Source organism: Nelumbo nucifera, chromosome 2 (genome assembly GCF_055504915.1).
Source record: "Nelumbo nucifera cultivar China Antique chromosome 2, China Antique-T2T, whole genome shotgun sequence".
In the NCBI taxonomy this organism is placed as follows: Eukaryota; Viridiplantae; Streptophyta; class Magnoliopsida; order Proteales; family Nelumbonaceae; genus Nelumbo; species Nelumbo nucifera.
This window is the reverse complement of record NC_142650.1, coordinates 33,187,997-33,204,054: the sequence shown is the minus strand read 5'-3', so window position 1 is coordinate 33,204,054 and position 16,058 is coordinate 33,187,997. Positions and strand designations below refer to the sequence as shown.

The 16,058-nt window shown below is 37.1% G+C and overlaps 1 protein-coding gene across 1 annotated transcript; it reads left to right on the top strand.

The window, feature by feature from the left end:
* Positions 1 to 4,053: 4,053 nt before the first annotated feature.
* On the top strand, positions 4,054 to 7,420 carry LOC104603406 (Tetratricopeptide repeat (TPR)-like superfamily protein). Its single transcript, XM_010267431.2, has 2 exons — positions 4,054 to 4,715; positions 5,686 to 7,420. The coding sequence occupies exons 1-2, from the start codon at positions 4,069 to 4,071 to the stop codon at positions 6,737 to 6,739; spliced, it is 1,701 nt and encodes a 566-aa protein (XP_010265733.1). The 5' UTR covers positions 4,054 to 4,068; the 3' UTR covers positions 6,740 to 7,420.
* Positions 7,421 to 16,058: the final 8,638 nt, after the last annotated feature.

Below are 16,058 nucleotides of genomic sequence, written 5' to 3'. Positions count from 1 at the left end.
AATAATCAGCCTAACCGAATTGATAACAATGAACATCGTTGTGTTTTGTGATCAATTCTTGCTATGGTTTATAAAACTGGACCGGACTGGACCGAATGATCAGATTGGAAAAACTAGGAACTGATCATCTGATCGGTTCTATTTTTCCCAAAATTGGACCCCTGATTGGTTCGATCACCGGGTTGGTTTTAAAAACCATGATTCCTGCAATTGAATATTTTATAAAAAAATCCTATTCAATCATCATGAAATCATCAGAAGAGTTAAAGAGTGATAAGTATGCCATCAGGGAGGATGGGGTTATCTGATATAAGGGTGTGTCAATGCTAAGACAATTGCTTATACAACCCAAAATTTATTTTCTGCTGCTCATTAAAGTGGATTCAAGTACAGACACTGTAAAGAGTAGTTGGACATCCCTCTGTATATTTATTTTTTATTGGGAAATTTATTCGAAGGGTTTTGGGATTTTCCGTTTGCATGGATTCATCCTTGTGTTTTGTGTTCATGGATTAGGCTCCTCTACCCTGACTCAGAAACTATATTTGTTTCTCACAGGCCGCGCTTCACACCAACCCCAAAAGTACATCGCAGCCGTGCATTTTGAGAACATTTTCCCAGGAATGAAGGAGATATTCTTAATAAGCGGATTTCCTTAAGTCAACCTGTGACCTGTAAAGATTTGAAGGCTCTTTTGCCAACAATCAACAATTAATCACGCATTGTCCTCTTCAGTCTCCGCAGCAAGTTGGCAACCAAATGAAAACCGGAATGATGTTATATTAAATTTATGAGTTGATGTACAAATGCAGAAATGAACATTATAGAGAGATGCGCCATATGAACACCCAAGCAATGAATTAGCAATGCAACCCAACTACCATCACTTCAGACATTTATGTCGTTGATTTTGCAAGTATGAAACGGTACCAATCGTGTTCAGTGAAGATCATAAATCCTTATCAACCTTAATTCATTTGGATTTTGGAGATGGCATTAATCATCGCGCTCGCACCCAGTCACATCCCATGTTCATGTGGGTTTTGCCGAAAGAAAACCACCATCTAGAGTCAATGCAATGTGAATCTCCTTGACCTCGCACGATATTTTATACCTAATCCTAGATTGTTTCATTGGATCACCGCTGCTCCAAAATTCTTCTTTCATTTATTCATTGAGCATAAACGAATAAAAATTACAGAAATAATCACTTGCTATGCTGCCAGCGGAGCAACAACTGCCGGTTGTGGTGATGCGAAACCCCATCACCATGGATGATTGAATCATCACCATTTCTCTGGTCTCTCTGTAATCTGTGATGGTGGCACTTTCTTTCTTAGTTAGTAAACAAGATGAGAGGTGCGGAGGCTTCCGTTCGGTGGTGGAATGTTTTTTTATTTGTTTTTCGTTCTGGCAGGATTTGGATTTGGATATTCCATGAGCGAGGCGGAGCCATTGCTGCAAGCATTCTTTGGTGTGGCAAAGAACATCTGGCTGGCGATGATGGAGGCTTCACCTCCATCAAGAGATTTGGGTTCTCAGAACCTGATCTTCATTTTCTTGAGAAAGAAGATGATGAACAGTGTGTTTGGGCTCTGTTTCATTTTCTTGAGAAAGAAGATTATTAACATTGTTCAAGGGTATTTTTTATATTTTTAAAGTCTTAAATCGCATATGAGGTCGTGTGATATACATAACTGACGGTCCATTAATGGTAGGTACTAGATTGTCGCATTTTAAAGTTCGGGTACTAAATTGGCACTCGGCCTAAAGTATAGGGTACCTATCAGGAATTTTCCCAAAAGTTTATTGTCAATCTGCTGGTCTGAGTCCAAATTCGGTGGACCCTTCAGTTCACGGGGCACACGAACCCTTCAATAGGAGGGTTTCACGTTGCCTCTTTAGCTCTCCTCTATTCAATTTGTCGTTTTCCTTGTCAGTGTAGTTCAACCGAGCGGTAAAAAAATGAAATCAATCGAAAGAAAGAAACCCAAACTTTCCCCCTAAGTTGCATTATTCTTGACAATATTTCAGGCATCACTCAAGTGGTGGGATTTGGCTTGGTTGGAATGCATAAGAATTTGAATGTCCTTTCTTTGACACCTTGTTCCAGTTTATTAAACAAAGCAAGCTCCATGGAAATTGGTGATGATGGGTTTATGATTAGCAGGTTGACGTAGATATCAGTTCGAAAGTGCAACAGTTTAACCAACGAGGGTCTGAAAGAGTTGAGCAAGTTGACTTCGTTGCTCGAGAGTTCGGTACTGGAGGAATGTCGTTCTATTACTTGGAATGGTTTAGTTCAAGTGTTCATAAATTGTAGTGCAACATTGAAGACATTATCATTGGTAAGATGTTGGGGAATAGCAGATGACATTTCAAACTCACAAACAACTTGGCTTCCAAAATATCCTTGTTTGCATTCTTTAGCGTTGAAGAAATGCCACAGGATTGGAGACTTATTCTTGGCATGGATAGGGTGTGCATGCATTCAGGTTAAACATCTCACCCTTGTGGGACTAAAGTTGATCACAGACCAAGGGGTCATTAATCTCATCTAGACGCTCAACACAAACATAGTATAGAGCTTGGTGAGCGTGGATATGAGTGGGTCTTCTAGTATTACGGATTTGAGTGTCTACGCCATAGCTAGCATAGTTGGAGAGGAGCTTCGACGTTTGATGTTAGACGGGTGCGAAAGATTAAGCGACTTAAAGCTTGAATATGATATCAGAGTGCTGCCCATGTTTGGTAGACTTGGGGCTGTCTAGGTGTTGCATTAGTGATGATGGCATATTGTGCTTGGCTTTTGCATATATGCAGTGTTTAGAAGTGTTATTTCTGGGTGGTTGCATAAGTATTTCGGTGGAACAATGATGATGGCATATTGTGCTTGGCATATTGTGATGATCCGAGGGAGTTTGGTGGAACAATGAGGTTGCCGCCGATGGTCTATAGAGGAAGAATATAATATTTGAGATGAGGTTTCCAAGAAAAGGAGAAGGGGAAGAAGCTTACCAGAGGTTATTTCCTTGTCATCGGCTAAGAGCAAGCCGTCGGAGCTCGGTGAAACAATGCGGATGCCACTGGTGGTCTTATGTTCTTGAGTTAGGGCTCAGGTGAAAATGGGGGAGATAGGGAGTTCAAATGAAGGGGGAAAGCTTGGCTTTCTTCCTTTCAATTGATTTCATTTTTCTACCTCTCGGTTGAACTGCGCTGACAAGGAAAATGGCGAATTGAGCATTACTTAGAGGAGAGCTGAAGAGGCAACATGCAACCCTCCTATTGGAGGGTTCACGTGCCTCATGAATTAAAGGGTCCACTGAATCTAGACCCTATTGGTCTCTTATTGATGTCTAACGCCAAAGGTCGGTTCTTGTGGTTGCCGATTAGGGGTGCAAATGGATCGATCATGATCTGATCCAAGATCCGGTCATTTTTTATCGAATTTCGATCACCCTTTTTCGAATTGAATCCAATTAGAAATCAGATTGGATTCAAATTATCCCTATCCGATTCGAGAAGATATGATTTGATATATATTATATGCTTATATTATATACATATATATAATATACATGTTATTTATTTATTTATAAATATATTTTTATAAATTTGTTATATTATTTATTTTTTTTATAAAAAACATATATATATATATGATGAAAATAATTAAAAAATACTTATATTTTTTGTTTTTACTTTATTTAAATTAGTATATTTTATTTTTCTTTTAAAAACTTATTAATTTTTAATTTTTAAAGAAAATAAGTCGAATACTTACCAGAATTCGAATCCTATCAGATCCGATCGGATCGAATCCAACATAAATAGTGTCGGATTGGATTCGAATCCGATCCGTTTGCATCCCTATTGCCGGTGGTATATTCAAGTATTCTAACTTCCGAGAGATGATGGAATTTGGGGAGTTGGAACGAGAGAGGTGTAGTTTGGGTTTTATTATTTTGGCTTTTACTGGCTGGTTCAATTAGTTGGACGGAATCTTCCTTAGGGAAATCGAACCGGGGAGGTTTGGACCCAATTATCCTCCGACCGGCCCCGGTACAGATGCTTTGGCAGCTTGGTTTAAAGCAGAGATACTTCAAGAAAATATTGATGGCAGTGGCATTTTTTAGCCTCGCTGTTAGGAGAAGGGCCAAGCCTTTACTCCTCGTCTCCCTGCTCTTCCGCCCCAGTTTTCACCAGCCTTTCAATATTTCATTACAGACTTTTTACTCTTTCCACTCTTCTGCAACTAGTCCATCTTTCTTCTCACCCTCTCAGACCCACCTCCAAAAATACCAAATCTCGCCCCTCGAATCCTCTCCCAACTACGACACAAGTGATTTCGAGGTGGATGGAGAGGAAACATGCAATCCGAACGAGCCGGGTCTTGATGGGTTTCTCGAAACGCTCAAGCAGACGAAGCAATTACCCTCAGAAGGAGATGCTACTGCTTTTCTCGAGGAGTCAGGGGTGCGGCCCACTCGTGGTTTGGTTTATTCAGCAATTTGGGCACTACGACATGAATGGGAGTTGGCCCTTTTGGCTTTCAGATGGGGCGAGAGATGGGGATGTCAGAGTGCAGACGTTTGGAATTTGATGATTTGGGTGTTGGGTAAGCACAGGAGTTTCAGAACCGCCTGGAGCCTTATTAGGGATATGCATCGGTTTTCCTTGTCTACCCGACGGGCATTGCTCATCATGATAAGCAGGTTGCACTATTCCTTTGTACTTAAGGTCTCTTTGTTGGATATCCCAGTTCAAGATGAGTTAGCTGTTTAAGAGGAACAAGTTAGAATTTTTTGAGGATCATTTGGTTCCTTTTATAGGTTTTTTATTTTTTGCTTAATCTAACTCTCTACAGGAGTTTTCTGCTTTGATGTCTCCACTGAATGAAGAAAGAAAAGCGTGAAAAATTTCTGATTTTCGTTTGCTTTTGAATTATTTGAGTTATTTGTAGAGCTGAAAATTATTTCTTTTATTTCAAACTTCAGGAAAAATGTTTTCTTTTTTGGCTTGAGTTTCTGGTATTGATATTATTAGCTGTTTATTTTCTGTATGGAGCATTAACTTATATGACTATTTGACTTTATATAATTATGTACCATTCCTCTTGCAATTGTAACCAGAAAAAGACAATTATCCTGTAACTGAGTAGTGTGTTTCCTTCTTGCATCCCTTGTAGTAACATCTGTTATTTGTTATGTTACAGTTAAATCAGTTTTTTGTTTCTGTTCAATCTTTGTTTCTACTTTCTAATGTTTTTCACTTCTATTTTACTTTGTATTGAAAGCTTGTTAAAAAATAATTAAAAAAAAGAAAGAACATTCTGGTCAATTTTGTTGGTTGTCAAGATCATCATCATCGTCATCTAAGCCTTGTCCCAACCATATAGGGTTGCCTTCATGAATCTAGTGTCATATCAACTGTTAAGCTATAGGCCCTTAAATCATTTCTTACTACTTCAATCCATCTCTTTTTTGGTCTTCCCTTATTTCTTCTACCTATGTTCCTTTTTGTTGGCTGTGAAAAATTCAAGATATATATTATCCATCTTGCACTTTGTTTTGATGGATGCAGTTTTAGTTTTTACCTCTTGCCAATTTCTGGACTACTCTTATCTTACAGTAAAAAATACTAACTCATGGTTCTTCTCTTGATTTCTCTTTTGGTGTTTATTAGGTATGCAGCTGCCAACAATCCAAGCAAAGCCATTAGAACATTTCACGCTATGGACAGGTTCAAAATAATCCCTGATACAGAAGCATTCTTCATCCTCCTCCGTGCTCTCTGTAAGCATGGAAACATTGAAGAAGCTGAAGAATTCATGCTTATAAACAGGAAGGTCTTTCCTTTGGAAACTGAGGGCTTCAACATAATTCTCAATGGGTGGTGTAATATTTCAGTTGATGTAGTTGAAGCCAAGAGAGTCTGGAGAGGAATGTCAAACAACTGTGTCACTCCAAATGCTACTTCTTATACCTGTATGATATCCTGCTTCTCCAAGGATGGGAATCTCTTTGATTCACTGAGACTCTATGATGAGATGAAGAAGAGGGGTTGGATACCAGGCCTAGAGGTTTACAACTCACTCATTAATGTGCTTACTCGGGAGAATTGTTTGAAAGAAGCTCTCCATGTCATAGATAAGATTAAAGAAACAGGTCTGCGACCAGATTCTTCCACTTACAATGCAATCATTCTTCCTCTATGTGAAGCACATAAGCTGGTTGAAGCAAGAAATGTATGGGCCAACATGGTCAGGGAGGGCCTCAAGCCAACTATTACAACCTATCATGCATTTATTGGAGGGATGAATGTGGAAGGAACCTTAGAAATGCTTAGCCAAATGAGAGAGGCTCATTGTGGTCCTAATAGTCATACTTATCTCCTGGTTCTCAACAAATTCTTCAAATTAGGGCAACCAGGGAATGCATTGAAGATGTGGCTGGAAATAGAGAAATATGAGCTATTGCCTGATTCTGCTCATTATGCTGCACTTATTCAGGGCCTAGCTGCATGTGGGTGGTTGATGAAGGCTAGAGAATTCTATGCAGAAATGAGATCAAGGGGATTCTTAGATGATCCTGAGCTTGAGAAGCTCTTGAGGGAGCCATTAGTAGGTAATAAATGTCATAAAGGAGGGCCACTCCAAAATGGAAATGAAGATATCCGGATCCCTTGTACAAAAGGCCACATTAGAGGGAGGAAAGTCTTTAGACCTATGAAGAGATAAGATGATACTCTTTCAACTATCATTCTCTGGTCTGACTTGAGAGCCAAAAAATGGAGAGTAATGTCAGTTTCATGACACCAGTTACCACTACTGCTTTGGGAAGGCCCTGTAGCCATGGGTGGAACCCTGAAGGAGTTGGCCCAGCAAGTAGGCCACTTTGTGGAACATTATGTTTAAAGATCAGCTTGTTGGATCAAAGTATCCTGTTTGAATAGAATGGCTTTGCCATCCCTATGTTGGAGCAGCAAATCTTCAATCATGAAACTGGGTTATCACTACAAGCTTACCTGCATTATGTGCATGTCCTATTTCACTCCTTGGGAGTTCATTACATTTTTTCTGAGAACTGGGAACCAGAAAGATAGAAGGCCAAATTCTGGTCTTCTCAGAGTTTTTATAGTTTGTTGTGTCTTAAGGAAACTTAGTGACCGACCTTTTACTGGAATACAACTGACCCAAGAGATTACTGCTGGTTTGATTCATGTATCTCTATGTCGAATTTAAGAATGTTAAGGAGCAGTGACAAGTCATTAAAACAGAAAACTGTCTGGTTTAAAGCTTGAATATCTTGTGCTAAACTCTAAAAAGAATTTCTGTATCATTTTTTCTTCTCTCTTTTTTGGGTATGTTGAGCTGTCAGTAAAAATAGAACTAACAATGCTGCCCCAAGCTTCAGAAATCTATATTTGTCCCATTCAGTGATTGTGTAACTGTTGCACTTTGTCATCAGATACATCATGTTATTTCCTTTTACTCAAAGCATGATATTGATAGGTCAGGTGATTTTGCAGGAAACAACAAGGGCCCGGCAAATGAAAGGGTGTAAACTTTCCCTAGTTAACAAATGAATATAACAGGTTAACATTGACACATGGAAAAAGTGGATCAAGGTTATTTAATGTTTATTTAATGTTATTAAATTCTCATCTGTTATTAATTAGAAGCATGTATGAAACTAAGATTTTAATAACAGTTGTCATGAAACAAACTATTAGAGCAGAAATTTTAGCCTTATTGCAGGGATTGAGATTTGAGAGTAGTGTAGTCATTGGACTCTGGGGGCCTGAAACAAGAGATTTACAGTGAATAGTTCGAGGTGAAATCAACTACTCCTGTGGTTTTAGCCCAAGGCTACGCTAACGTGCATAGTGGATTTTTCTTGCAATGGTTCTTTCACTTGGATCAGGTCTGTTATTAAAATTTGGTATGGACAGAACAAAGTTATAGCATCCAATCCATGGTTCTTTCACTTGGATCAGCTACTCCTGTGGTTTTAGTCCAAGGCTACACTACTGAAGGGGCCATGTTTGTGTTTTAACATTATTTCACTTTTCTTAAGATCAAGAAAGTTTTTTATACTTATTTGAAAAAAAAAATTATTGCCTTTGTTGTCCTACTTAATATATAGCATGGATCTTTTTTTATCAATAACAGAAATTTTATTAAGAAAGAACAACAATTACATCCAAGAGGAGAGGTAAACTCTCTCAGCCCTCCCCAAAGACAAGAGCACAAAAGATTACAAACAATCCCACATAGATTGAACCCTTCCAACCCCCTGTTTGGTTAAGGCATCCGCCAAGGAGTTAGCACTCCTTTTAACCCATAAATCTTACTTCCATGCCTCTGGAAAACCATTTTAGTTTTTTCCTTTCATTTGCAAATTCCCACAGTCCATTATCTTCTTTTTCTAACCAGCCAATAGCTAACTTGGAATTGCCTTCAATGATCAGTCTATGAATATTTAATTCTTTTGCTCTTTTTAACCCTTCCAAAGCAGCCAAAATTTCATCTTTGAGAGAATTTCCTACACCAATTGATTCAAAGAATCGAGCCAAGACCTGTCCTTCCTGATTCCTGGATACACCTTCAATACTTAGAAGGCCTGGGGTTGCCTTCACTGCTTCATCAAAGTTTAATTTTGTGAACCCTTCAGCTGGTGGAGACCACATTGGATTAGTGACAGCTTTCCTTGGTGCTGGTTTGGATATATAGCTTGAATCTTTTGCATCATTTGTTCTTTTTGAGAAATGATTATAGAATTTCATTTTACTCATTGTAATAGATATCTGATATTTTCTTACCATGAAAAACCAATTTTTCTTTGGTATTCCCATGTTCTATAAATGCAGCTAGAATTACTGAAATTTACACTAATCAGCATGTCATACCTGAATTGTGCTCATGAATTAGTCTAGTGTCCTGCAAAGGCGTACTTGTTGGTTGGAACTTTTTTTTGGGGCAAATCTTTTAAGTATCCCAAAGTTTTAGTAAATTGACCAACTCTATTCCTATGTTTTCTGACAATTGATTAAGAGTCTGTTTGGTTCGAGGGAATAGAAGCCTGGAATCGGAATCAGAATGACCCATTCTCATTCAAGTTTTTGGTTGACCAGAATGGAAATCCCGTTCCCATTCTAGGCGGAATAGGAATCCCCCGTATGGGGGAATGGCCATTCCCAACCCCCTCCTAGGGAATGCGATTGCCATTCTGGTTTATGTTTTCATTTTTTGTTTTCTGGACAAGAATACCCTCTTCATTTCTGACCCTAGTCAAACAAATAGCTGTTGCCAAACAGAGACTGTGAGCAAATCCAACCCATCTTCCATGCCGAACAGAGAGTTGAACCGACCTCCGGTGAGGTAAGACCGCTGCCGAACCATTGTCCTCCTCCTTCCAAATCAACAGCCCATTCTCTGACCCAGTTCAGGATCTTCTTCTTCTTCTTCTTCTTCTTCTCCGCCTCCTCTTCCTACTCCTTTTTTTTCACTAATTGAAATATATTTTTTATTTTTTGCAGATCCGCCCTTGCTCTAGTCGGGATCGACCTACTTCTTCACTGCTACCATTGATGAGCTTTTCACACCAGTCAATCCAGGAAATAGAAATTTCAATCTGATTCGTTGATATTTTTTTACATTGTTATAGAATACCTCTGATATAGATGTGAATAGAAATTTTTTAGCAAAGTTTGTGTATATTCAAAGTATTTAACAGCACGGTTTTAGTGTGCTTCACCTGAAATACTTGTTTTGGTTGCTTTCAATGTTCTACATTCATTTGAATATGATATGAGACACTTGTTTATGTTAATGTTATGCAAATTAATATTGTGAGATGAGACACTTGTGAATACAGAGTTTGTGATTTGCAAGTGATATTATTAATGGCTCTTTGTTGGGGGTATAGGACTGCATGGTCAGCCTTAGCTAAGCCTAACTTGGCTAAGAATGAACTGAAGGATAAGGATGCTATTTTGATCAGAAAAACACTGGAAGAAGGCCATGGCCTATTAAAAGAAGTTGATTTCAGCACTAATTCAGTAAGAAGGGCTGGGGTGAGGTCCTTAGCACAATCTGTGGTAAATAAGCCTGAGTTTAAGTTGCTGAATATCAATGGGAATTGCATTTCTGGTGAAGGTATTTATGAGGTAAAGGACACATTCAAGAAATCACCTGATGGGCTAGGGCCCTTTGATGAGAATGATGAGGAAGGGGGAGAAAGTGATGAAGAGGAAGAGAAGGGTGATGAAAATGGGGATGAATTGGAATCAAAACTTAAACATCTTGAAGTCAGCAAGGAGGAATAGCAGACTATGATGGATTCTGATATTGACTTTTAACTTGTGGAAGAGGTTTAAAGTATTTTTCTTGTGATATTTGGAATTGATCAGCTCATTGAATCCTACTAATATAGTTATTGATTCTGTAACACAACCACTCGAGTCAGTGATGGGTCATGTTTTTTTTTTCTTACTTGTTTTTTCCCCATTTCAAGAACACTGGTTTAATTAATTAATTAATTATTTTTTATTTCTGATGTTACTTTAGCGAATTGGATGGATTTTGTTCTGCTTTTTTCTTAGACGGTTGATATGTTTTGAGATATTTTGGTACGTGTGAGTTGTACTTGATTCAAATTTCCTCACAAATCCAAGTCTTTTGTGGCTTGATGGCCTCCAAATAACAAGGGCAGTAGAGTTTCTATTACCAAAAGATTTTTAACACTACTTAAGCAAATAACAGTTATATATTTTAAAATTTGGTCTAATTGTAATGCAACTTAATTTTGAATAAAATATTACTAATCTTATCTGTGGGGTTATGGTGAATTGTATTTTCTAATAAATTCAGTTTTTACCACTTCCTCAAATGTGTGAAAATTAATGTTGATCATGTGATGATTTTATGCAATTTGAATTAAATTATAAGTAATTGTTTTCATTTTTAATGCTTTAGTGTTAAAATCAAGGTTCATAGTATTAGAAAGGCAAAAAATGTAGGAAAGGCAAACTTAAGAGATGCAACGCTTTGGACACCCATGCATACAGAGGAAAAATTAGGATGCACATGCACTTTTCTAGTGAAACTCCAATAAATCCTAATGATTCAATAACACTAAATTCAAGTCTTAGATGATTATAAATGAGGTATATACATATAAGAAACATATTTATGTGAAGTGTGAACTATTAGGCCACACTTGAAAAATGTGAAAAAGTATACAAGAATTAAATACATGCCATGTATATCTTAAATTATTTTGGACACCAATATTGTTCTAATAGAAAAGTAAATATTAAAATTTAAAACAGAAACAATTACCAAAATGAAGGTGTAGTCTTAAGTGGTCAGTGGGTTGTTTTGCCATCTATTGATACAGGTTCGAGTAAACTTGTCTTACTACAAATTTCTAAATGCTCTCTCACCCCTAAGATTTTAAATGTGCAAAGCTATTCTCTTCATCTTGCTACTCAGTTTTACAACATTGAAGTTTATAGAAAACGAAAATGGTTGGTTGTCAATAGAATTTCATCTTTTAGAGTAAAACTATGGCATCTAAAACCCAAGTAATTGGTCCAACAAACCTCCTCTCAAATGGCTGCTTCCCTTCCCTCCCTCCTCTATGTCCATGTATATTAGTGCATGCAACTTTTGTTCATTAGGCTGCATTTGTTTGCGATGCAAATGCTAGTTCAATACATAAATGCACTCTGGGTCAGTTTTGCAAGTGTTTGGTAGGCATGCATTTGTGTACTGATAATGACAGCTATTGGAACTTCCAAGACATGCATTTGTAAATTAGGGTTTGGGGGTATAGGACTACATGGGCAGCATTTGTAAATCCCTGTGTATAGCTCTTTGTCGTACATGTTTTTTGCTCTATTCAAAGATATTATACTTCACCTATTTCAAAAAAAAAAAAAGTGTAGGCTCATCTGAGGATCCTATTACTAGATTAGCTCCAAAATAAACTTGAGATTGTTTTTTTTTAATTGGTGAATTTCAGAATTTTCAGTCTGTGCTTTTATTGTGTTGAAGTCATGCCGAAGTTTGCTTAACCTTTTTGGTCTTCCCCTGGTTCTTCTATCCCTTCCAACTTGTACAGATCACTTAATCTTGTGCTGTAAATGGACTCCAAGATATGTATCAGATGCTGATTCCTGTTTCCATAAAGATGGAACACTGCCTTCTGACCTTAACTGCATCTTTCTGGTATGTTTAATCCATTCCTAAACCTTAATTGGATCCATTTCCAGCCCTACAAACACTTGTTCGTTAGATCACTAGTTTTTATCAGTTGGAATACTGGCCTTGCTTTATGGCCTCAGCCTCAGGTGGATGCATTTCTCCAAGGTTTTAGCAGGTAGATGTGCAAGGTGACTCTTGTTGGTTGGAGCAGAGATGATTTTGATCATTCTTTGATGGATCTTTGGTTTTTCTAATTTGATTACCAATATAGTCTTTTGAAGGGTGGGGTTGGGACTGAACCATATTGTGGGTCTTTACTCTCTAGGTAGCATCATTTTCTTTGTTCTTAAAAAATAGATAAATTCCACAAATTTCCTTATTTTGTCCAAGGTAGAACTTCCAAGATGATCACTTCCTCCCCTTCTCTAGTATGAGTTATATTTGTTAGAGGGACCTATAACTCCTAAAACACCCCCTGCTGAATTCACTCAGGTTGGGGGGGGGGGGAGGGGGGAATTCCCCCTCCAAGATCCTTATGTTCTATATGCAATTCGTCTTCCAAATTTGAAATTTCATTTCCTTTATTTATCTTGGAGATCATAGATTACTTCGGTTAAAATTAATTACCTCCTTCCCTTCTCCACTAAAAAATCGGTTAATTAAGTATGAGTTCATTTTTTTTCTTAGGAAAGATAAATTTGTATATGAATGTTTAGTGCTTTGAGAGTTGGAATGAAGCTGAGGTAGTAGAGGGGATGGCTGAATAAAAGTCAAGTGTGGATCTAAAAGGAAGGAAGAACTAGGAGGTAAGGGAGGGATAAGATAGAAGGGGAAGGATCTAATGCAAGACATACACAGTAATTTCCATATATGTGAGATGTTTGATGCAAGCCTTCTTATGAGAGTCATTTTTTAGTGTTCTAAGCATCACATGTATGGTTCTTTGTTTTATAGAATCCTGCTTTTGGACTAGCTCTTGGTAACTGTACTCTTAGTGTGGGCACTAGCTCTCCTCATCAACTTTCTTCAATGGCAAGAGATTCCCACGGGTCCCATGAACCCTTAAGTGGCTGCTACATCCTTGTGAGAGATACACAGGCCTAGATGGGCCCTGCTCAGATGATCACAGATACCTGACATACCAAGTATCTGCTTGGGTTTGCATTAGTCCAGGAACAACTAGTCCTCAAAATGTAAATTTTGCACTTAGTGTGGATAACCAATGGGTCAATGGGGGCCAAGATGAGGTTAATGATGATAGGTGGCATGAAATGGTAGGTTCTTTTAGAAATGAGGAACAACCATCCAAAGTTATGGTCTATATCCAAGGACCATCTTCAGGTGTCAACTCAATGGTTGCAGGGGCTTCAAATTTTCCGTTGATAAAAAAGCAAGACTTAAACATTTAAAGAAGCAAACTAACAAGGTATTTTTGTTTGTTTTATGAAAAGTTCAATATTTTTTACTTATCATTTCATTTTTTATGCTGCATTCTGTATCTTTGGATTGTACTTTTATATTTTCCAAGGTTTTGGCTTGTAAAATAGATGATTATGCAAGATTACAGACCTATAGTGTCACAGCTGCTGAGATTGTTCAATAAATTTGCTCAGTGATATTTAGTGAGCTAATTCACAAGATTGTGAATTTGATTAACCATGGTCTATGGCTATGGTCATGATTAGTTTTATATATAGGAAGCAAAGGCACACTTTATGTCTTATCAATTTTTTTGTGTGAGATTACTGATTTATTTGGACGGCCTAATTTATTTTTAATGTTTGAGCTTTGGGTGAGTTGGTTCTTTTCCCCAAAATTCTCTTCTCAGTTTAACTGTTTAACTATGTTACCCTTTTTGTTCTGCAGATACACAAGCACGATATCATCCCAAAATTTGCAGGATCTGATGTTAGTAATTTGTTTGGCACATTTGTGAAAGTTAGACAGACACAATTTCCCATTTGGCTCATGTATGAACAGAACAAATATAGACAATCTGATGTTAGTAATTTTGTTTGGCACATTTCTGACACTTTTATACTAGGAAAAGAGAGCATTAATACTATTTTTTGGATATAATTTTGTGCTCTCTTGATAATTAACTTTTTGACCAAAGTTGAGGTATTAAATCATATGATACTTGGAGCATTTAATGATGAGTTAAAATGTGAACTGTGTTTGCATTCATGAACCAAAAAATGGGTAAATATTGCAACCAAACGCAGTCTAAAGGTTCTAAAGGGTCAACTTTTTGTAGATGGGTTTTGTGAAACATCGTACATTTTTTCATTTTTTTTATGGTGGAGAGATTTTTTTTTTTTTTGTGATTCTTGTTTGTTTGTGTTTTTCTTTTCATCATTTTTTTCATAGTTTCTTCATATATATGCACTTGTTAGCAGGTTGCCAATGTGTGTATTGAAAATATATAAAAAGTGGTTGTTTTTGAGGTTTTTTTAACAGGGGCATAATTAGAAAATTTGGGTGATTCTGATTCCAATTTCTACTTGAACCAAAAAGCAATAATCAGAATTCGATTCCAATTCTTGACTGAACCAAACAGGTGGTTCCGATTTTGATTTCAATTCCCATCCTATGTATGAACTAAACACATTCTAAATTCTCCCTTGTCGTTAGTGTCTGCTAACGAAAAGATGAAAAAGACTATTTTATCTTTTATTTTTTTTATTTTTAATTTTCAAAGTAAAAATATTTGCCACTACTCTATTCTATTTCTGCTTTTTCAAAATAATTTATAATTTTACGTATGGACTATTTATAGGTGTAAGGGTTACAAGCACATTCTAAATTCTCCCTTGTCGTTAGTGTCTGCTAACGAAAAGATGAAAAAGACTATTTTATCCTTTATTTTTTTTTTAATTTTCAAAGCAAAAATATTTGCCACTACTCTATTCTATTTCTGCTTTTTCAAAATAGATTATTTATAATTTTACATATGGACTTTATAGGTTTAATAAGGGTTACGCTCATTAGGTTTAAGGGCCAGTTTCCCTCTTAGTCTCATATGGACTATTTATAGCCCATTTCTGAAATGCTTTTGTTTTATAATTTAGAAATTTAACTTTTGATAATTTAAATTAAAAAACATATGGTTGTTTTTTTTATATAAATCAAAAGCCAAAAAATAACACCACCAAAATGAGAATTTCTCTGATTCCTGTTTCCGACGCTTATCAGAGGGTTCAGACTTCAGTGTTGTGTTAGAATTAGAAACTCCCAAATATTCAATAAGGCGCCTTCAGTCTCCAAGATTTGCTACTCACACATGGCGTCTCACACCGGCTTCACAGGCACACCACCATGCACTGTGAACATCTTTCGTAATTATGTGTTATTATTTATGAGAGATCGTTGTCAATGTACGATGGAATATACATGTGAGGTTGTAGGGCGCGAGCGGATCTCGATTCGCTTAGTAGTCGGCACAATTGGGGTGTCGATTGGACTGGATTTAGTCCAAATTTGATCGTGGATCATGACCCCGCCTATTATCGGTTATCACGATTAGGGGTGATAACCGATAATAGGACCAGGTTTAATATAATGCAATGGATATTTCAGATCATTTTGGACCGATCTATTTCAATGTCTGAAGCATCCAAATTAATTCTAACCTAAACTTGGTCCATTGATTCTTATCTCAATCCAATTCAATATAGGACCAGGTCTTTGTGACAAGTACAGGCCACAGAAAAGTTTTTGGATGAACATAGTGACAACTGACAAGTACAGGCCATCCATGGGAGACATGGAACCTAGAACCTAGAGTATGCATTGCAGCCCAGAAAAAATAAGAAAAAGAAAAAAAAAGAAAAACACAAGAACAAGA

Bases quoted from the DNA above. Each gene is read 5' to 3' on its own strand.
- LOC104603406 (XM_010267431.2), top strand. From the start codon at position 4,069: ATGCTTTGGCAGCTTGGTTTAAAGCAGAGATACTTCAAGAAAATATTG. The intron at 4,716-5,685 runs GTTGCACTATTC...GGTGTTTATTAG, and splicing joins TTGCTCATCATGATAAGCAG to GTATGCAGCTGCCAACAATC.